The following is a 25,051-nucleotide window of genomic DNA, read 5'->3' as shown; positions in this document are numbered from 1 at the left end:
CATCAGACCTGATTAAAAAACCAGGGCGGGCCGTGGACCGGACACACCCTTGGAGAAAGTAAATTATAAGGTAAACAAAAAATATGTTTTCTCCAACATAGGTGTGTCCGGTCCACGGCGTCATCCTTACTTGTGGGAACCAATACCAAAGCTTTAGGACACGGATGATGGGAGGGAGCAAATCAGGTCACCTAGATGGAAGGCACCACGGCTTGCAAAACCTTTCTCCCAAAAATAGCCTCAGAAGAAGCAAAAGTATCAAATTCGTAAAATTTGGATAAAGTGTGCAGTGAAGACCAAGTCGCTGCCTTACATATCTGAATAACAGAAGCCTCGTTCTTGAAGGCCCATGTGGAAGCCACGGCCCTAGTGGAATGAGCTGTGATTCTTTCAGGAGGCTGCCGTCCGGCAGTCTCATAAGCCAATCTGATGATGCTTTTAAGCCAAAAAGAGAGAGAGGTAGAAGTTGCTTTTTGACCTCTCCCTTTACCAGAATAAACAACAAACAAGGAAGATGTTTGTCTGAAATCCTTTGTAGCCTCTAAATAGAATTTTAGAGCACGAACTACATCCAAATTGTGCAACAAACGTTCCTTCTTTGAAACTGGATTCGGACACAAAGAAGGCACGACTATCTCCTGGTTAATATTTTTGTTAGAAACAACTTTCGGAAGAAAACCAGGTTTAGTACGCAAAACCACCTTATCTGCATGGAACACCAGATAAGGAGGAGAACACTGCAAAGCAGATAACTCTGAAACTCTTCTAGCAGAAGAAATTGCAACCAAAAACAAAACTTTCCAAGATAATAACTTGATATCAACGGAATGTAGGGGTTCAAACGGAACCCCCTGAAGAACTGAAAGAACTAAATTGAGACTCCAAGGAGGAGTCAAAGGTTTGTAAACAGGCTTGATTCTAACCAGAGCCTGAACAAAAGCTTGAACATCTGGCACAGCCGCCAGCTTTTTGTGAAGTAAAACAGATAAAGCAGAAATCTGTCCCTTCAAAGAACTTGCAGATAATCCTTTCTCCAAACCTTCTTGAAGAAAGGATAGAATCTTAGGAATTTTGATCTTGTTCCATGGGAATCCTTTAGATTCACACCAACAGATATATTTTTTCCATATTTTATGGTAGATTTTTCTAGTTACAGGCTTTCTAGCCTGAACAAGAGTATCAATGACAGAATCTGAGAACCCTCGCTTTGATAAAATCAAGCATTCAATCTCCAAGCAGTCAGTTGGAGTGAGGCCAGATTCGGATGTTCGAACGGACCTTGAACAAGAAGGTCCTGTCTCAAAGGTAGCTTCCATGGTGGAGCCGATGACATATTCACCAGATCTGCATACCAAGTCCTGCGTGGCCACGCAGGAGCTATCAAGATCACCGATACCCTCTCCTGTTTGATCCTGGCTACCAGCCTGGGAATGAGAGGAAACGGTGGGAACACATAAGCTAGGTTGAAGCTCCAAGGTGCTACTAGTGCATCCACTAGAGTCGCCTTGGGATCCCTGGATCTGGACCCGTAGCAAGGAACCTTGAAGTTCTGACGAGACGCCATCAGATCCATGTCTGGAATGCCCCACAATTGAATTATTTGGGCAAAGATTTCCGGATGGAGTTCCCACTCCCCCGGATGAAATGTCTGACGACTCAGAAAATCCGCTTCCCAAGTTTCCACTCCTGGGATGTGGATTGCAGACAAGTGGCAGGAGTGAGTCTCCGCCCATTGAATTATTTTGGTCACTTCTTCCATCGCCAGGGAACTCCTTGTTCCCCCCTGATGGTTGATATACGCATGACTGAGCATGCACAGTTGTAATGAATTCGCGCAAAAGGAACTATGTCCATTGCCGCGACCATCGAACCTATTACTTCCATGCACTGCGCTATGGAAGGAAGAAGAACAGAATGAAGTACTTGACAAGAGCTTAGAAGTTTTGATTTTCTGGCCTCTGTCAGAAAAATCCTCATTTCTAAGGAGTCTATTATTGTTCCCAAGAAGGGAACTCTTGTTGACGGGGATAGAGAACTTTTTTCTACGTTCACTTTCCACCCGTGAGATCTGAGAAAGGCCAGGACAATGTCCGTATGAGCCTTTGCTTGTGGTAGAGACGACGCTTGAATCAGTATGTCGTCCAAGTAAGGTACTACTGCAATGCCCCTTGGTCTTAGCACCGCTAGAAGGGACCCTAGTACCTTTGTGAAAATTCTTGGAGCAGTGGCTAATCCGAATGGAAGTGCCACAAACTGGTAATGCTTGTCCAGAAAGGCGAACCTTAGGAACCGATGATGTTCCTTGTGGATAGGAATATGTAGATACGCATCCTTTAAATCCACTGTGGTCATGAATTGACCTTCCTGGATGGTAGGAAGAATTGTCCGAATGGTTTCCATTTTGAACGATGGAACCTTGAGAAATTTGTTTAGGATCTTGAGATCTAAGATTGGTCTGAATGTTCCCTCTTTTTTGGGAACTATGAACAGATTGGAGTAGAATCCCATCCCTTGTTCTCCTAATGGAACAGGATGAATCACTCCCATTTTTAACAGGTCTTCTACACAATGTAAGAATGCCTGTCTTTTTATGTGGTCTGAAGACAATTGAGACCTGTGGAACCTTCCCCTTGGGGGTAGCTCCTTGAATTCCAGAAGATAACCTTGGGAGACTATTTCTAGCGCCCAAGGATCCAGAACATCTCTTGCCCAAGCCTGAGCGAAGAGAGAAAGTCTGCCCCCCACCAGATCCGGTCTCGGATCGGGGGCCAACATCTCATGCTGTCTTGGTAGCAGTGGCAGGTTTCTTGGCCTGCTTACCTTTGTTCCAGCCTTGCATTGGCCTCCAGGCTGGCTTGGTTTGAGAAGTATTACCCTCTTGCTTAGAGGATGTAGAACTTGAGGCTGGTCCGTTTCTGCGAAAGGGACGAAAATTTGGTTTATTTTTAGCCTTAAAAGACCTATCCTGAGGAAGGGCGTGGCCCTTACCCCCAGTGATATCTGAAATAATCTCTTTCAAGTCAGGGCCAAACAGCGTTTTCCCCTTGAAAGGTATGTTAAGCAATTTGTTCTTGGAGGACGCATCCGCTGACCAAGACTTTAGCCAAAGCGCTCTGCGCGCCACAATAGCAAACCCTGAATTTTTCGCCGCTAATCTAGCTAATTGCAAAGTGGCGTCTAAGGTAAAAGAGTTAGCCAACTTAAGTGCTTGAACTCTGCCCATAACCTCCTCATAAGAGGATGCTTGATTGAGCGACTTTTCTAGTTCCTCGAACCAGAAACACGCTGCTGTAGTGACAGGAACAATGCATGAAATTGGTTGTAGAAGGTAACCTTGCTGAACAAACATCTTTTTAAGCAAACCCTCTAATTTTTTGTCCATAGGATCTTTAAAAGCACAACTATCTTCTATAGGGATAGTGGTGCGTTTGTTTAGAGTAGAAACCGCCCCCTCGACCTTGGGGACTGTCTGCCATAAGTCCTTCCTGGGGTCGACCATAGGAAATAATTTCTTAAATATAGGGGGAGGGACAAAAGGTATGCCGGGCCTTTCCCATTCTTTATTTACAATGTCCGCCACCCGCTTGGGTATAGGAAAAGCTTCGGGGGGCACCGGGACCTCTAGGAACCTGTCCATTTTACATAATTTCTCTGGAATGACCAAATTGTCACAATCATCCAGAGTAGATAACACCTCCTTAAGCAGAGCGCGGAGATGTTCCAATTTAAATTTAAATGTAATAACATCAGGTTCAGCTTGTTGAGAAATTTTTCCTGAATCTGAAATTTCTCCCTCAGACAAAACCTCCCTAGCCCCTTCAGACTGGTGTAAGGGCATGTCAGAACCATTATCATCAGCGTCCTCATGCTCTTCAGTATCTAAAACAGAGCAGTCGCGCTTTCGCTGATAAGTGGGCATTTTGGCTAAAATGTTTTTAATAGAATTATCCATTACAGCCGTTAATTGTTGCATAGTAAGGAGGATTGGCGCACTAGATGTACTAGGGGCCTCCTGAGTGGGCAAGACTGGTGTAGACATAGAAGGGGATGATGCAGTACCATGCTTACTCCCCTCACTTAAGGAATCGTTTTGGGCAACATTATTATCAGTGGTATCATTGTCCCTACTTTGTTTGTCACATTTATCACATATATTTAAATGGATAGGAACCTTGGCTTCCGAACATACAAAACATCGTCTATCTGATAGTTCAGACATGTTAATAGGCATAAACTTGGTAACAAAGCACAAAAAACGTTTTAAAATAAAACCGTTACTGTCTCTTTAAATTTTAAACTGAACACACTTTTTTACTGAATATACGCAAAAGTATGAAGGAAATGTTCAAAATTCACCAAAATTTCACCACAGTGTCATAAAGCCTTAAAAGTATTGCACACCAAATTTGAAAGCTTTAACTCTTAAAATAACGGAACCGGAGCCGTTTTTACATTTAACCCCTATACAGTCCCTGGTATCTGCTTTGCTGAGACCCAACCAAGCCCAGAGGGGAATACGATACCAAATGACGCCTTCAATAAGCTTTTTCAGTGGATCTGAGCTCCTCACACATGCATCTGCATGCCTTGCTTCTCAAAAACAACTGCGCATTAGTGGCGCGAAAATGAGGCTCTGCCTATGACTAGAAAAGGCCCCCAGTGAAAAGGTGTCCAATACAGTGCCTGTCCGTTTTTTTAACAAGTTGCCAAGATTAAAATAAACTCTCCTAAGTTATAAACCATTAAACATGCTTATATAGTAATCGTTTTGGCCCAGAAAAATGTCTACCAGTCTTTAAAGCCCTTGTGAAGCCCTTGTATTCTTATATTGAAAATTAAGAAAATGGCTTACCGGATCCCATAGGGAAAATGACAGCTTCCAGCATTACCAAGTCTTGTTAGAAATGTGTCATACCTCAAGCAGCAAAAGTCTGCTCACTGTTTCCCCCAACTGAAGTTAATTCCTCTCAACAGTCCTGTGTGGAAACAGCCATCGATTTTAGTAACGGTTGCTAAAATCATTTCCCTCTTACAAACAGAAATCTTCATCTCTTTTCTGTTTCAGAGTAAATAGTACATACCAGCACTATTTTAAAATAACAAACTCTTGATTGAAGAATAAAAACTACATTTAAACACCAAAAAACTCTGAGCCATCTCCGTGGAGATGTTGCCTGTGCAACGGCAAAGAGAATGACTGGGGAAGGCAGAGCCTAGGAGGGATCATGTGACCAGCTTTGCTGGGCTCTTTGCCATTTCCTGTTGGGGAAGAGAATATCCCACAAGTAAGGATGACGCCGTGGACCGGACACACCTATGTTGGAGAAATAGAGAATCCCTTTATTACCCATTCCCCAGTTTTGCATAACTAACACAGTTGTTTTTTTACTCTGTGATACCTTGTATCTAAGCCGCTGCCTCTACAGACTGCCTCCTTAGCTCAATTCTTTTGACAGACTTGTATTTTAGGATAGAAAAAAGACATCGGGCTTGCATTTAAATTACTGCAGATTTTTTTTCCATTGTTGTAGAAATAGGTAGTCTGTCATTTCAGCCCTTTAACTGACTAGCTAATCACTGTTTACCAAACACATCGTTTGGTCAGCTAAACAAAATATCAACAGCATCGGACACGGTCCACTTTTCTACACTGAGTGGGGTACAATAACATACATCTAATCGAGGAGAAAAATCAAGTACAATTCTTCCATTCATTGGTACCCAAAGTAATAGTTCAACACTTACAGTTCAGCATTCATGTCACACTGACCCTGCCCGTCAGCTGACGTATTTTGCATCCACTTTCTCAAAGATGACGTACCTTTAAGATTTTTCTCCCCAATTGGATGTATGTCTTTCAACCCTACAGTGGGCTTAGTGAAGGAAAGTGGACTGTGTTCGATACTGTTGAGACTTGCATTTTAGCCAATCAGTGCGGACTCATAAATAACGCCACACGAGTGAGCACAATGTTATCTATATGGTACACATGGACTAGTGCTGTCTAGCTGTGAAAAACATTAAAAATGCACAGAGATAAGAGGTGGCCTTCAATAGCTTGGAAATTAGCATATCAGCCTACCTAGGATTAGCTTTTAACAAAGAATACCAAGAGAACAAAGCAAATTTGTTTAGAGTTTACAGTTGACTCCTATTCTCTGTAACCTGTGTAAATAAATGATTGTATCATGAATAAGGAGAACAAGATATTAAACGTCACATGAGTGGAACATAATGTGCTGTCATTATCAGACATACAGCTAAACAATGTGCACCTTCTAAACCAGTGTAAGTAACAATTTCAGAAGAAACGTGATCGTAAGTGTTTCAGGTGTTGCAGTAAATATATTAAGTGCTGCTATTAGCTTTTTGCTATAAGTAAAGCAGAAGATGTCACCCTTTCTTTAAGTACCTGAGTTCTTCTCCTCTGACATTGCTGTGTGACATAGGGCCAGGAGCCGGAAGAACTCATGACTCTCCGCGTCCCCCCGCTTCACCGATTCCACAAGCCGGTGATCATAAAACGAAAACTTGTAGTCAGCCAATGATGTGAAAGAGAAATCAACCTTTTCTGTGAACTGGAAACAAAAATATTTATTAGGATTAATCATGTACAATTCATGTTTTCTTGTTCACATGAAATTAAACAAAAATTAAAATGTGTTAGACTACTAGTTTCATCACATGATCTAGCAAAGAAGCCTTACGTTTAATAAACTATATTCTTAAAAAAGAATCAAAAATACTTAAAGGGACACTAAACCCAAATTGTTTCTTTCATGATTCAGATAGAACATGCAATTTTAAGCATCTTTCTAATTTACTCTTTTTATCAATTTGCCTTCGTTCTCTTGCTATCTTTATTTAAAAAGCAGGAATTTAAAGCTTAGGTGCCAGCCTGTTTTCTTTTAGTTTTTAATTAAAGTGACATAATAGTAAGAACTGAAATGTTTGTGAGTGCATTTAAATTTTGAGAAGCATTTTGCAATATAGTTGCATTCAATAAAAATGCTTCTATTAGAGGATATTACTGTTTCAGCAGCACGTGCCCTGTGCACCAGAATTCAAACAGCACTCCTGCTCAAAGAGGTTGCTGGTGGCTGGCCTGAGACAAACTGATGATCTCTGAGCAGAGCAGTGTTGTGAATGCTGATGCACAGAGCATATGTGCGTATGCTGCTGAAACTGTTAGAGCTTTTACTGGAAGCATTTTTTCTAATGCAAGTACATTGTAAATATGCTTCTACTGATGACTGTAGCGCACTGTGCACACTTCAGTTTTGTAGTGATCTTTGCGCAGGTTTAATCATAGTGGTGACGCCCAGATATACTTTTTTACTATAGCGGCACCTAGATGATTAGATAGGGTAGACCTGTAATTTCTTGTACAAATATGAAAGTTCAAACTCAGTAAAGAAAACATAAAAATTATATATTTTTTAAGCACTGTGCACCCAGATCGTCATACTTTGCCTTTTATAGTAAAGACTTGTTAGACATAAAGAGAAAAAAACCTACCTCATTTATTTCCAGTCTGTTTCCTGCAAAATCATACACATCTCCTGCAAGAACATGAAAATACACAATGTGTAGGAGAGTACATATATATTAGGGTGTAGGCAGGGCCGCCACTAGAAATTTTGGGGCCCCTGACTTAACCATTGATCAGGCCCCCCCCCCTTGACATTTGACCAAGTGACTAAAACGTATATGCACTTCATTCTTAAGTGTCTATTTAAACTTGGAAATGTTGTAAAGGTAGTAACATACAAACACTCAGACACACTCATACACTGAAACACACACACTCACACATAAGGATTCACATATAGACACTCTAGCAGACACGCAAAGAAACACACAATCACACTCAGACATAGACACCCAAACAGACATTCAGCACTTGATTACATTGACCTGAGGTAGGTAGACTACAGTTTTGTAAAAAAAAAAAAAGGAGATTTAGAAAACAAAATATGGAGTTCTGATTATCTATTTGTAAAGGAAGAGACCAACTAAATGATGACAACAGCATGCAGTGGCTGAAAGGAAGGGCCCTGAACTGCCTAAACAATAATTTAAAGGTTAAATGGTGGATTGGTGACTTCCGGAAAGGTCTCATTAGTCTCAAAGTCTGTAGAAAGATGTGAATAATCAGTAGTAAGGTCAAAATGTCCTAAAAAGGAACAGACAATGGACACACACACAAACTCAAAGTTGCACATACACCCAAGGAAACACTGACAGAGACAGCCTCAGAAAACACACAAAGACATATACACACACACACACACACACACACACACAGAGAGACACCCACAGAAAATACACAAAGACATACACACACAGAGAGACAACCACATAAAACACAGAGAGATACATACACACACCCTCACTGTGTATTGAGGAGGAAACATTTCTGCATGGTTTTAAATATAGAATTTCTACAGCATTGTCAAATAATCATAAATACACTGCTGCTAAAAAATTTGTTTTTATGGACGCCTGGCCCCACCATACAACTACTACCACACTGAAGTTACAATCCGAAATTGCACAAAGAAATAAAAAACATTTGCTAAGTAAGTCCTACCTCGCTGCAAAGTGCCAAGTCTGTCTCACACTGTGCATAGTGGTTTAGTGCACACTCAGAAATCCTCTCAAATGCTAATACTTTACTCCTTGTAATAACATTTTCCATGCTCAATTAGCACTCAACGCTGTAGTAACCACTTTTTTAGTTCTTGCCTCATGGGGCCCCCCTGGCCCATTGGGCCCCTGACAGGAGTCACCCCTGTCACCCCCTGATGGCGGCCCTGTCCGCAGACCAAGATTTCAACCATAAGGCTCTTCGTGCTAAGATGGAAAAACCCGAACTCTTAGCCGCCAATTTGATAATCTGTAGAGAAGCATCAAATTAAAAATTAAATTAGCTAATTTTTTAATTCTATCCTGTATCTCTTCCAAAGAAGTCTCAGTTTTAAGAGACTCTTCCAGAGCATCAAACCAATAAGCAGCCGCACTTGTAACCGTAACAATGCAGGCTGCCGGTTGCAATAGCAACCCCTGATGAACATAGATCTTCTTAAGAAGACCCTTCAATTTCTTATCCATAGGGTCTTTGAAAGCACAACTATCCTCAATAGGAATAGTAGTTCATTTAGCCAAGGTGGAAATAGCTCCTTCCACCTTAGGGACCGTCTGCCAAGAATCCCTGATAGCGTCAGCTATAGGGTACATCTTCTTGAAAACAGGAGAAGGAGAGAATGGAATACCTGGTCTCTCCCATTCCTTAGCAATAATCTCTGAAGTTCTCTTAGGAACTGGAAAAACATCAGAATAAGAAGGGACTTCTAGATATCTATCCAACTTACTCAATTTTTCTGGAGGAACCACAATTGAATCGCAGTCGTCCAGAGTCACCAAATCCTCCTTCAATAACAGGCGGAGGTGTTCCAGTTTAAACCTGAAGGAAACCACTTCTGAATCTGTCAGTGGCAAGAGGTTCGCCTTTGGATAGAACCTCCCCTGGGAGGGTACATGTGAGATCGACATCAAAGCATCAGACGCTGTATAGACCACGTTGGTGTCCTTCCTTCTGCGTTTGCCTTGAAATACGGGGAAGGCAGATAACGCATCTGAAAGAGTAGATGACATAACTGCAGCTATGTCCTGTAGTGTAATCGCAGCAGAAGCTGCAGAGGTACTAGGCTGCGCCTGAGCAGGCGTTAAGGGCTGTGACGCTTGGGGAGAAAGTTGCGGCATACTCTGTATCTCATCGGTAGAACCCTGAGAAGCATCCCCTTTTGTCAAATTTTTATCAAAGAAAATTTGCTCTCTAAACTGTAAAGCCCTCTCAGTGCATGAGGGACAAAAAGTAACAGGAGGTTCCACATTGGCATTCAAACACATGGAACATGGAACGTTCTGAAGATCTTGCATGATAACATATTTAAGCAAAGGCAAACTTGTTCGTGGGTTGTACAAATGTAACTTGTTGCATTTAAAACATGAAAAATATGAACACAGACTAATATGACTGTTGTCAAAATCTCCTGAAAAACAGAGCGTAACTGTGCCTTTAAATTATAAAATTGCACAATTTTACTGCACTCACACTCTAACGGTTAGTTCTGAAACAGAACATAACTGTATCTGTAAAATATAAGTCACACAAGTTTACAGCAACTCTGCAGTTAATCCAATTTGCAACAGCTCTGCTGAAGCGCCTACCGTTACCCGACCACTGCCTGCTGAGTTTCACAATGTCTAAGACCGCCTGCTTTAGTTTCCAACCATGCGATTTTAGCGATGTCATTCATTTCACAGAAGTTGGATGCCGACACTTGGGGAGAGTTACGTAGCCAGAAAACAACTGCGCGGCTTCTCTTCGAGCGTGCGAAAGATAACCCCGCCCCTTGTGGGCGTTAAGAACACACAAGAACTTCCGGCCAAAAAAATGTTGTATAAACTATCTCCCTATACTCTGCTTTAACACACACTATGCCCAACTATCCGGACTTCATGTCAGTAGTAAGAAACATCTGCCCCTACACCGGAGCCTGAATTGGAAAACTCCGTAACCAGGGTCCCCAGCGTCTTGCCCAAAGCCGTTATGTGTCACAATAGGAGCCTCTCTTTTACTATCATAGCTCCTTGTCATGACTTTATCCCACCGCATCTTCCCCCTTATTAATACAGAAGCCAGGAGGTGCATATAGATTAGGGGAGCCAGATAAGTAATGTTTACAGCGGTCTCTGAGGTAATACTGTCCAAGAAATAAAAACGCTGCACATACCTTAATGCTGAGCGACAGCATGAACGATCTCACAGGATCAAGAGGTCTTCTCCCTCCTGCAGTTCTGTGGAGACATACAGGGTCTTAGTTAATATCTGCTAAAACCATCATCTGAAGGGCAGCACACAGTATGGGAGGCGCAGTGAGAATTTAATCCCACCAGTTCCCATTGCTTTAAAGCCACCTGTAGCTCTACTCTAGAGGCTGACAAGGAATACGGCTACACCCTGTAATAAAATAGCACTCACTGGCACCATTTTAAAAAAAAAACCTCTTGATTAAAGAATCTAAACTAACACCTCACTTTACCTCTTCCTATTACTAACACAGGCAAAGAGAATGACTGGAGTTGAAGGGAAGGGAGGAGCTATATATATATATATACAGCTCTGCTGTGGTGCTCTTTGCCTCCTCCTGTTGACCAGAAGGAGTAATCCCACAAGTAAGGATGAAATCCGAGGACTCATCGTGTCCTTAAAAATAAATGTATGTTTTAATTGACACCAAGTGAATATGTGATATGCAAATTAGGGAAACAAATGTGCTAGTAAGTGCATTCCTTTTTGTAAATGTATTGTTCATGCACGGCACTCTAGGCCAAGTATATTTATTCAAACTGATGAATAAATGATAGGGCTTTCCTATATATATCAGTGTAGTGCATCCAATTTCAAACAGTTGCATGTCTCTTTATGCTGATGTGCTTGAATAATGTACATCTGATATAGCAGATAGTCGGTGGTTATGAGACCGCAATCCTTACCATAGGAGTTGCCATTGATAGTACACTTATTGAACGTCATGATATTCTGAGTAAGGGTCCCGGTCTTGTCGGAGAAGATGTACTTGATCTGACCCAGCTCTTCATTGAGTGTGGTGGTGCGAGCTTCAGACGGCGTATCATTCTTTATATAATACATCTTACGGTCCCAGTTAATATAGAAGCTGTTTCCCAGTCTAATGATCTCAACACTGAAAAGAAAACGCAGACACAAAAATAACCCAATTATTAGAAAAAAAATAATCAAATACTATACAATGTGTTTTTGTAATTAGTTTAGTGGTTTAAATATTGAAGTTATAAGAGTAAAGGACGGCACTTTGTTGAAACCTTGGTGTCCCCCTTATCTATCTCCTCTATTGAGGACAAATAGGGACATATATAAAAACAGTCAATAAAAGAGAGTGTGCAAAAAGTCTAACAGGAATTTCAAACAGCTATTTTTTGTGCACTCTGCTTTCTATTTGCCCCTAACTGTCCTAAGCATAAGAGATAGAAAAGAGGAAACCTAGGTTCCAATATGATGCCATCCATTACTTTTTAGAAAAAGTGGGATTGAAAAGGGAACAAAATAAGTAATGAAAGTATATTGCATTTTACTACATGTAAATAAATCATTTATATTACAATCTGAAAGTGTTTACTGTTCCTTTAATGTTACTGTTTCTCTCCATTTGCACTAGTCATGTTTAAACAGCAATCGCTCTTCTACAACATACATACGGTACTTCTGTATCGCTCTTCTACATCATACATAAGGTACTTCTGTATCGCTCTTCTACATCATACATAAGGTACTTCTGTATCACTCTTCTACAACACACATAAGGTACTTCTGTATCTCTTCTACAGCATACATAAGGTACTTCTGTATCTCTCTTCTACAGCATACATAAGGTACTTCTGTATCTCTCTTCTACAACATACATAAGGTACTTCTGTATCTCTCTTCTACATCATACATAAGGTACTTCTGTATCACTCTTCTACATCATACATAAGGTACTTCTGTATCACTCTTCTACAGCATACATAAGGTACTTCTGTATCTCTCTTCTACAACATACATAAGGTACTTCTGTATCTCTCTTCTACAGCATACATAAGGTACTTCTGTATCTCTCTTCTACATCATACATAAGGTACTTCTGTATCTTTCTTCTACAGCATACATAAGGTACTTCTGTATCTCTCTTCTACAGCATACATAAGGTACTCCTGTATCTCTCTTCTACATCATACATAAGGTACTTCTGTATCTCTCTTCTACAGCATACATAAGGTACTTCTGTATCACTCTTCTACATCATACATAAGGTACTTCTGTATCACTCTTCTACATCATACATAAGGTACTTCTGTATCTTTCTTCTACAGCATACATAAGGTACTTCTGTATTGCTCTTCTACAACATACATAAGGTACTTCTGTATCGCTCTTCTACATCATACATAAGGTACTTCTGTATCGCTCTTCTACATCATACATAAGGTACTTCTGTATCACTCTTCTACAACACACATAAGGTACTTCTGTATCTCTTCTACAGCATACATAAGGTACTTCTGTATCTCTCTTCTACAGCATACATAAGGTACTTCTGTATCTCTCTTCTACAACATACATAAGGTACTTCTGTATCTCTCTTCTACATCATACATAAGGTACTTCTGTATCACTCTTCTACATCATACATAAGGTACTTCTGTATCACTCTTCTACAGCATACATAAGGTACTTCTGTATCTCTCTTCTACAACATACATAAGGTACTTCTGTATCTCTCTTCTACAGCATACATAAGGTACTTCTGTATCTCTCTTCTACATCATACATAAGGTACTTCTGTATCTTTCTTCTACAGCATACATAAGGTACTTCTGTATCTCTCTTCTACAGCATACATAAGGTACTCCTGTATCTCTCTTCTACATCATACATAAGGTACTTCTGTATCTCTCTTCTACAGCATACATAAGGTACTTCTGTATCACTCTTCTACATCATACATAAGGTACTTCTGTATCACTCTTCTACATCATACATAAGGTACTTCTGTATCTTTCTTCTACAGCATACATAAGGTACTTCTGTATCTTTCTTCTACAGCATACATAAGGTACTTCTGTATCACTCTTCTACATCATACATAAGGTACTTCTGTATCTTTCTTCTACAGCATACATAAGGTACTTCTGTATCTTTCTTCTACAGCATACATAAGGTACTTCTGTATCGCTCTTCTACAGCATACATAAGGTACTTCTGTATCTCTCTTCTACAGCATACATAAGGTACTTCTGTATCTTTCTTCTACAGCATACATAAGGTACTTCTGTATCTCTCTTCTACAGCATACATAAGGTACTTCTGTATCTTTCTTCTACAGCATACATAAGGTACTTCTGTATCTTTCTTCTACAGCATACATAAGGTACTTCTGTATCTCTCTTCTACAGCATACATAAGGTACTTCTGTATCGCTCTTCTACATCATACATAAGGTACTTCTGTATCGCTCTTCTACATCATACATAAGGTACTTCTGTATCTCTCTTCTACATCATACATAAGGTACTTCTGTATCTCTCTTCTACAGCATACATAAGGTACTTCTGTATCACTCTTCTACAGCATACATAAGGTACTTCTGTATCTCTCTTCTACAGCATACATAAGGTACTTCTGTATCCCTCTTCTACAGCATACATAAGGTACTTCTGTATCTCTCTTCTACAGCATACATAAGGTACTTCTGTATCTCTCTTCTACAGCATACATAAGGTACTTCTGTATCACTCTATTACAGCATACATAAGGTACTTCTGTATCTCTCTTCTACAGCATACATAAGGTACTTCTGTATCTCTCATCTACAGCATACATAAGGTACTTCTGTATCGCTCTTCTACAGCATACATAAGGTACTTCTGTATCTCTCATCTACAGCATACATAAGGTACTTCTGTATCTCTCATCTACAGCATACATAAGGTACTTCTGTATCTCTCTTCTACAGCATACATAAGGTACTTCTGTATCTCTCATCTACAGCATACATAAGGTACTTCTGTATCTCTCTTCTACAGCATACATAAGGTACTTCTGTATCACTCTTCTACAGCATACATAAGGTACTTCTGTATCTCTCTTCTACAGCATACATAAGGTACTTCTGTATCTCTCTTCTACAACATACATAAGGTACTTCTGTATCTCTCTTCTATAGCATACATAAGGTACTTCTGTATCTCTCATCTACAGCATACATAAGGTACTTCTGTATCGCTCTTCTACAGCATACATAAGGTACTTCTGTATCTCTCATCTACAGCATACATAAGGTACTTCTGTATCTCTCTTCTACAACATACATAAGGTACTTCTGTATCGATCTTCTACAACATACATAAGGTACTTCTGTATCTCTCTTCTACATCATACATAAGGTACTTCTGTATCTCTCTGCTACAGCATACATAAGGTACTTCTGTATCTCTCTTCTACAGCATACATAAGGCACTTCTGTATCACTCTTCTACAGCATACATAAGGTACTTCTGTATTGCTCTTCTACAGCATACATAAGGTACTTCTGCATCTCTCTTCTACAGCATACATAAGGTACTTCTGTATCTCTCTTCTACAGCATACATAAGGCACTTCTGTATCACTCTTCTACAGCATATATAAGGTACTTCTGTATCGCTCTTCTACATCATACATAAGGTACTTCTGTATCTCTCTTCTACAGCATACATAAGGTACGTCTGTATCGCTCTTCTACAGCATACATAAGGTACTTCTGTATCTCTCTTCTACAGCATACATAAGGTACTTCTGTATCTCTCTTCTACACCATACATAAGGTACTTCTGTATCTCTCTCCTACCGCATACATAAGGTACTTCTGTATCTCTCTTCTACAACATACATAAGGTACTTCTGTACCTCTCTTCTACAGCATACATAAGGTACTTCTGTATCTCTCTTCTACAGCATACATAAGGTACTTCTGTATCTCTCTTCTACAGCATACATAAGGTACTTCTGTATCTCTCTTCTACAGCATACATAAGGTACTTCTGTATCTCTCTTCTACAGCATACATAAGGTACTTCTGTATCTCTCTTCTACAGCATACATAATGTACTTCTGTATCTCTCTTCTACAACATACATAAGGTGCTTCTGTATTGCTCTTCTAAAGCATACATAAGGTACTTCTGTATCACTCTTCTAAAGCATACATAAGGTACTTCTGTATCACTCTTCTAAAGCATACATAAGGTACTTCTGTATCACTCTTCTACAGCATACATAAGGTACTTCTGTATCACTCTTCTACAGCATACATAAGGTACTTCTGTATCTCTCTTCTACAACATACATAAGGTACTTCTGTATCACTCTTCTACAGCATACATAAGGTACTTCTGTATCTCTCTTCTACACCATACATAAGGTACTTCTGTATCTCTCTTCTACAGCATACATAAGGTACTTCTGTATCTCTCTTCTACAGCATACATAAGGTACTTCTGTATCTCTCTTCTACAGCATACATAAGGTACTTCTGTATCTCTCGTCTACAACATACATAAGGTACTTCTGTATCTCTCTTCTACAGCATACATAAGGTACTTCTGTATCTCTCTTCTACAGCATACATAAGGTACTTCTGTATCTCTCTTCTACAGCATACATAAGGTACTTCTGTATCGCTCTTCTACATCATACATAAGGTACTTCTGTATCGCTCTTCTACATCATACATAAGGTACTTCTGTATCTCTCTTCTACATCATACATAAGGTACTTCTGTATCTCTCTTCTACAGCATACATAAGGTACTTCTGTATCACTCTTCTACAGCATACATAAGGTACTTCTGTATCTCTCTTCTACAGCATACATAAGGTACTTCTGTATCCTCTTCTACAGCATACATAAGGTACTTCTGTATCTCTCTTCTACAGCATACATAAGGTACTTCTGTATCTCTCTTCTACAGCATACATAAGGTACTTCTGTATCACTCTATTACAGCATACATAAGGTACTTCTGTATCTCTCTTCTACAGCATACATAAGGTACTTCTGTATCTCTCATCTACAGCATACATAAGGTACTTCTGTATCGCTCTTCTACAGCATACATAAGGTACTTCTGTATCTCTCATCTACAGCATACATAAGGTACTTCTGTATCTCTCATCTACAGCATACATAAGGTACTTCTGTATCTCTCTTCTACAGCATACATAAGGTACTTCTGTATCTCTCATCTACAGCATACATAAGGTACTTCTGTATCTCTCTTCTACAGCATACATAAGGTACTTCTGTATCTCTCATCTACAGCATACATAAGGTACTTCTGTATCGCTCTTCTACAGCATACATAAGGTACTTCTGTATCTCTCATCTACAGCATACATAAGGTACTTCTGTATCTCTCTTCTACAGCATACATAAGGTACTTCTGTATCGATCTTCTACAACATACATAAGGTACTTCTGTATCTCTCTTCTACATCATACATAAGGTACTTCTGTATCTCTCTTCTACAGCATACATAAGGTACTTCTGTATCTCTCTTCTACAGCATACATAAGGCACTTCTGTATCACTCTTCTACAGCATACATAAGGTACTTCTGTATTGCTCTTCTACAGCATACATAAGGTACTTCTGCATCTCTCTTCTACAGCATACATAAGGTACTTCTGTATCTCTCTTCTACAGCATACATAAGGCACTTCTGTATCACTCTTCTACAGCATATATAAGGTACTTCTGTATCTCTCTTCTACAACACACATAAGGTACTTCTGTATCGCTCTTCTACATCATACATAAGGTACTTCTGTATCTCTCTTCTACAGCATACATAAGGTACTTCTGTATCTCTCTTCTACAGCATACATAAGGTACTTCTGTATCTCTCTTCTACAGCATACATAAGGTACTTCTGTATCTCTCTTCTACAGCATACATAAGGTACTTCTGTATCTCTCTTCTACACCACACATAAGGTACTTCTGTATCTCTCTCCTACCGCATACATAAGGTACTTCTGTATCTCTCTTCTACAACATACATAAGGTACTTCTGTACCTCTCTTCTACAGCATACATAAGGTACTTCTGTATCTCTCTTCTACAGCATACATAAGGTACTTCTGTATCTCTCTTCTACAGCATACATAAGGTACTTCTGTATCTCTCTTCTACAGCATACATAAGGTACTTCTGTATCTCTCTTCTACAGCATACATAAGGTACTTCTGTATCTCTCTTCTACAGCATACATAATGTACTTCTGTATCTCTCTTCTACAACATACATAAGGTGCTTCTGTATCTCTCTTCTACAACATACATAAGGTACTTCTGTATCTCTCTTCTACAACATACATAAGGTACTTCTGTATCTCTCTTCCACAGCATACATAAGGTACTTCTGTATCTTTCTTCTACAGCATACATAAGGTACTTCTGTATCTCTCTTCTACAACAAACATAAGGTACTTCCCTATCGCTCTTCTACAGCATACATAAGGTACTTCTGTATCTCTCTTCTACAGCATACATAAGGTACTTCTGTATCTCTAATCTACAACATACATAAGGTACTTCTGTATCTCTCTTCTACAGCATACATAAGGTACTTCTGTATCTCTCTTCTACAGCATACATAAGGTACTTCTGTATCTCTCTTCTACAGCATACATAAGGTACTTCTGTATCTTTCTTCTACAGCATACATAAGGTACCTCTGTATCACTCTCCTACCGCATACATAAGGTACTTCTGTATCTCTCTTCTACATCATACATAAGGTACTTCTGTATCGCTCTTCTACATCATACATAAGGTACTTCTGTATCACTCTTCTACAACACACATAAGGTACTTCTGTATCTCTTCTACAGCATACATAAGGTACTTCTGTATCTCTCTTCTACAGCATACATAAGGTACTTCTGTATCTCTCTTCTACATCATACATAAGGTACTTCTGTATCACTCTTCTACATCATACATAAGGTACTTCTGTATCACTCTTCTACAGCATACATAAGGTACTTCTGTATCTCTCTTCTACAACATACATAAGGTACTTCTGTATCTCTCTTCTACAGCATACATAAGGTACTTCTGTATCTCTCTTCTACATCATACATAAGGTACTTCTGTATCTTTCTTCTACAGCATACATAAGGTACTTCTGTATCTCTCTTCTACAGCATACATAAGGTACTCCTGTATCTCTCTTCTACATCATACATAAGGTACTTCTGTATCTCTCTTCTACAGCATACATAAGGTACTTCTGTATCACTCTTCTACATCATACATAAGGTACTTCTGTATCACTCTTCTACATCATACATAAGGTACTTCTGTATCTTTCTTCTACAGCATACATAAGGTACTTCTGTATCTTTCTTCTACAGCATACATAAGGTACTTCTGTATCACTCTTCTACATCATACATAAGGTACTTCTGTATCTTTCTTCTACAGCATACATAAGGTACTTCTGTATCTTTCTTCTACAGCATACATAAGGTACTTCTGTATCGCTCTTCTACAGCATACATAAGGTACTTCTGTATCTCTCTTCTACAGCATACATAAGGTACTTCTGTATCTTTCTTCTACAGCATACATAAGGTACTTCTGTATCTCTCTTCTACAGCATACATAAGGTACTTCTGTATCTTTCTTCTACAGCATACATAAGGTACTTCTGTATCTTTCTTCTACAGCATACATAAGGTACTTCTGTATCTCTCTTCTACAGCATACATAAGGTACTTCTGTATCGCTCTTCTACATCATACATAAGGTACTTCTGTATCGCTCTTCTACATCATACATAAGGTACTTCTGTATCTCTCTTCTACATCATACATAAGGTACTTCTGTATCTCTCTTCTACAGCATACATAAGGTACTTCTGTATCACTCTTCTACAGCATACATAAGGTACTTCTGTATCTCTCTTCTACAGCATACATAAGGTACTTCTGTATCCCTCTTCTACAGCATACATAAGGTACTTCTGTATCTCTCTTCTACAGCATACATAAGGTACTTCTGTATCTCTCTTCTACAGCATACATAAGGTACTTCTGTATCACTCTATTACAGCATACATAAGGTACTTCTGTATCTCTCTTCTACAGCATACATAAGGTACTTCTGTATCTCTCATCTACAGCATACATAAGGTACTTCTGTATCGCTCTTCTACAGCATACATAAGGTACTTCTGTATCTCTCATCTACAGCATACATAAGGTACTTCTGTATCTCTCATCTACAGCATACATAAGGTACTTCTGTATCTCTCTTCTACAGCATACATAAGGTACTTCTGTATCTCTCATCTACAGCATACATAAGGTACTTCTGTATCTCTCTTCTACAGCATACATAAGGTACTTCTGTATCACTCTTCTACAGCATACATAAGGTACTTCTGTATCTCTCTGCTACAGCATACATAAGGTACTTCTGTATCTCTCTTCTACAGCATACATAAGGCACTTCTGTATCACTCTTCTACAGCATACATAAGGTACTTCTGTATTGCTCTTCTACAGCATACATAAGGTACTTCTGCATCTCTCTTCTACAGCATACATAAGGTACTTCTGTATCTCTCTTCTACAGCATACATAAGGCACTTCTGTATCACTCTTCTACAGCATATATAAGGTACTTCTGTATCGCTCTTCTACATCATACATAAGGTACTTCTGTATCTCTCTTCTACAGCATACATAAGGTACGTCTGTATCGCTCTTCTACAGCATACATAAGGTACTTCTGTATCTCTCTTCTACAGCATACATAAGGTACTTCTGTATCTCTCTTCTACACCATACATAAGGTACTTCTGTATCTCTCTCCTACCGCATACATAAGGTACTTCTGTATCTCTCTTCTACAACATACATAAGGTACTTCTGTACCTCTCTTCTACAGCATACATAAGGTACTTCTGTATCTCTCTTCTACAGCATACATAAGGTACTTCTGTATCTCTCTTCTACAGCATACATAAGGTACTTCTGTATCTCTCTTCTACAGCATACATAAGGTACTTCTGTATCTCTCTTCTACAGCATACATAAGGTACTTCTGTATCTCTCTTCTACAGCATACATAATGTACTTCTGTATCTCTCTTCTACAACATACATAAGGTGCTTCTGTATTGCTCTTCTAAAGCATACATAAGGTACTTCTGTATCACTCTTCTAAAGCATACATAAGGTACTTCTGTATCACTCTTCTAAAGCATACATAAGGTACTTCTGTATCACTCTTCTACAGCATACATAAGGTACTTCTGTATCACTCTTCTACAGCATACATAAGGTACTTCTGTATCTCTCTTCTACAACATACATAAGGTACTTCTGTATCACTCTTCTACAGCATACATAAGGTACTTCTGTATCTCTCTTCTACACCATACATAAGGTACTTCTGTATCTCTCTTCTACAGCATACATAAGGTACTTCTGTATCTCTCTTCTACAGCATACATAAGGTACTTCTGTATCTCTCTTCTACAGCATACATAAGGTACTTCTGTATCTCTCGTCTACAACATACATAAGGTACTTCTGTATCTCTCTTCTACAGCATACATAAGGTACTTCTGTATCTCTCTTCTACAGCATACATAAGGTACTTCTGTATCTCTCTTCTACAGCATACATAAGGTACTTCTGTATCGCTCTTCTACATCATACATAAGGTACTTCTGTATCGCTCTTCTACATCATACATAAGGTACTTCTGTATCTCTCTTCTACATCATACATAAGGTACTTCTGTATCTCTCTTCTACAGCATACATAAGGTACTTCTGTATCACTCTTCTACAGCATACATAAGGTACTTCTGTATCTCTCTTCTACAGCATACATAAGGTACTTCTGTATCCCTCTTCTACAGCATACATAAGGTACTTCTGTATCTCTCTTCTACAGCATACATAAGGTACTTCTGTATCTCTCTTCTACAGCATACATAAGGTACTTCTGTATCACTCTATTACAGCATACATAAGGTACTTCTGTATCTCTCTTCTACAGCATACATAAGGTACTTCTGTATCTCTCATCTACAGCATACATAAGGTACTTCTGTATCGCTCTTCTACAGCATACATAAGGTACTTCTGTATCTCTCATCTACAGCATACATAAGGTACTTCTGTATCTCTCATCTACAGCATACATAAGGTACTTCTGTATCTCTCTTCTACAGCATACATAAGGTACTTCTGTATCTCTCATCTACAGCATACATAAGGTACTTCTGTATCTCTCTTCTACAGCATACATAAGGTACTTCTGTATCTCTCATCTACAGCATACATAAGGTACTTCTGTATCGCTCTTCTACAGCATACATAAGGTACTTCTGTATCTCTCATCTACAGCATACATAAGGTACTTCTGTATCTCTCTTCTACAGCATACATAAGGTACTTCTGTATCGATCTTCTACAACATACATAAGGTACTTCTGTATCTCTCTTCTACATCATACATAAGGTACTTCTGTATCTCTCTTCTACAGCATACATAAGGTACTTCTGTATCTCTCTTCTACAGCATACATAAGGCACTTCTGTATCACTCTTCTACAGCATACATAAGGTACTTCTGTATTGCTCTTCTACAGCATACATAAGGTACTTCTGCATCTCTCTTCTACAGCATACATAAGGTACTTCTGTATCTCTCTTCTACAGCATACATAAGGCACTTCTGTATCACTCTTCTACAGCATATATAAGGTACTTCTGTATCTCTCTTCTACAACACACATAAGGTACTTCTGTATCGCTCTTCTACATCATACATAAGGTACTTCTGTATCTCTCTTCTACAGCATACATAAGGTACTTCTGTATCTCTCTTCTACAGCATACATAAGGTACTTCTGTATCTCTCTTCTACAGCATACATAAGGTACTTCTGTATCTCTCTTCTACAGCATACATAAGGTACTTCTGTATCTCTCTTCTACACCACACATAAGGTACTTCTGTATCTCTCTCCTACCGCATACATAAGGTACTTCTGTATCTCTCTTCTACAACATACATAAGGTACTTCTGTACCTCTCTTCTACAGCATACATAAGGTACTTCTGTATCTCTCTTCTACAGCATACATAAGGTACTTCTGTATCTCTCTTCTACAGCATACATAAGGTACTTCTGTATCTCTCTTCTACAGCATACATAAGGTACTTCTGTATCTCTCTTCTACAGCATACATAAGGTACTTCTGTATCTCTCTTCTACAGCATACATAATGTACTTCTGTATCTCTCTTCTACAACATACATAAGGTGCTTCTGTATTGCTCTTCTAAAGCATACATAAGGTACTTCTGTATCACTCTTCTAAAGCATACATAAGGTACTTCTGTATCACTCTTCTAAAGCATACATAAGGTACTTCTGTATCACTCTTCTACAGCATACATAAGGTACTTCTGTATCTCTCTTCTACAACATACATAAGGTACTTCTGTATCACTCTTCTACAGCATACATAAGGTACTTCTGTATCTCTCTTCTACACCATACATAAGGTACTTCTGTATCTCTCTTCTACAGCATACATAAGGTACTTCTGTATCTCTCTTCTACAGCATACATAAGGTACTTCTGTATCTCTCTTCTACAACATACATAAGGTACTTCTGTATCACTCTTCTACAGCATACATAAGGTACTTCTGTATCTCTCTTCTACACCATACATAAGGTACTTCTGTATCTCTCTTCTACAGCATACATAAGGTACTTCTGTATCTCTCTTCTACAGCATACATAAGGTACTTGTGTATCTCTCTTCTACAGCATACATAAGGTACTTCTGTATCTCTCGTCTACAACATACATAAGGTACTTCTGTATCTCTCTTCTACAGCATACATAAGGTACTTCTGTATCTCTCTTCTACAGCATACATAAGGTACTTCTGTATCTCTCTTCTACAGCATACATAAGGTACTTCTGTATCTCTCTTCTACACCATACATAAGGTATTTCTGTATCTCTCTTCTACAGCATAGATAAGGTACTTCTGTATCTCTCTTCTACAGCATACATAAGGTACTTCTGTATCTCTCTTCTACAGCATACATAAGGTACTTCTGTATCTCTCTTCTACAGCATACATAAGGTACTTCTGTATCTCTCGTCTACAACATACATAAGGTACTTCTGTATCTCTCTTCTACAGCATACATAAGGTACTTCTGTATCTCTCTTCTACAGCATACATAAGGTACTTCTGTATCTCTCTTCTACACCATACATAAGGTATTTCTGTATCTCTCTTCTACAGCATAGATAAGGTAACTTCTGTATCTCTCTTCTACATCATACATAAGGTACTTCTGTATCTCTCTTCTACAACATACATAAGGTACTTCTGTATCTCTCTTCTACAACATACATAAGGTACTTCTGTATCTCTCTTCTACAACATACATAAGGTACTTCTGTATCTCTCTTCTACAGCATACATAAGGTACTTCTGTATCTCTCTTCTACACCATACATAAGGTACTTCTGTATCTCTCTCCTACCGCATACATAAGGTACTTCTGTATCTCTCTTCTACATCATACATAAGGTACTTCTGTATCTCTCTTCTACAACATACATAAGGTACTTCTGTATCTCTCTTCTACAACATACATAAGGTACTTCTGTATCTCTCTTCTACAGCATACATAAGGTACTTCTGTATCTCTCTTCTACACCATACATAAGGTACTTCTGTATCTCTCTCCTACCGCATACATAAGGTACTTCTGTATCTCTCTTCTACAACATACATAAGGTACTTCTGTACCTCTCTTCTACAGCATACATAAGGTACTTCTGTATCTCTCTTCTACAGCATACATAAGGTACTTCTGTATCTCTCTTCTACAGCATACATAAGGTACTTCTGTATCTCTCTTCTACAGCATACATAAGGTACTTCTGTATCTCTCTTCTACAGCATACATAAGGTACTTCTGTATCTCTCTTCTACAGCATACATAATGTACTTCTGTATCTCTCTTCTACAACATACATAAGGTGCTTCTGTATTGCTCTTCTAAAGCATACATAAGGTACTTCTGTATCACTCTTCTACAGCATACATAAGGTACTTCTGTATCTCTCTTCTACAACATACATAAGGTACTTCTGTATCACTCTTCTACAGCATACATAAGGTACTTCTGTATCTCTCTTCTACAGCATACATAAGGTACTTCTGTATCTCTCTTCTACAGCATACATAAGGTACTTCTGTATCTCTCTTCCACAGCATACATAAGGTACTTCTGTATCTTTCTTCTACAGCATACATAAGGTACTTCTGTATCTCTCTTCTACAACAAACATAAGGTACTTCCCTATC

The 25,051-nt window shown here is 38.9% G+C and overlaps 1 protein-coding gene across 3 annotated transcripts in view; it reads right to left on the bottom strand.

Moving 5' to 3' along the window:
• Positions 1–25,051, bottom strand: part of LOC128648395 (phospholipid-transporting ATPase ID) — a 381,201-nt gene that overhangs the window by 46,690 nt on the left and 309,460 nt on the right. For all 3 annotated transcript variants that reach the window (XM_053701018.1, XM_053701019.1, XM_053701017.1), the window contains exons 13-15: positions 11,563–11,771; positions 7,519–7,562; positions 6,413–6,578 (exon numbers count right to left, since the gene is read on the bottom strand). In XM_053701018.1, coding sequence (XP_053556993.1) covers positions 6,413–6,578; positions 7,519–7,562; positions 11,563–11,771 — 419 coding nt within the window. The remainder of the gene's footprint in view (positions 1–6,412; positions 6,579–7,518; positions 7,563–11,562; positions 11,772–25,051) is intronic.

Source organism: Bombina bombina, chromosome 2, assembly GCF_027579735.1.
Source record: "Bombina bombina isolate aBomBom1 chromosome 2, aBomBom1.pri, whole genome shotgun sequence".
NCBI lineage: Eukaryota > Metazoa > Chordata > Amphibia > Anura > Bombinatoridae > Bombina > Bombina bombina.
This window is presented reverse-complemented; position numbering and strand designations above follow the sequence as displayed.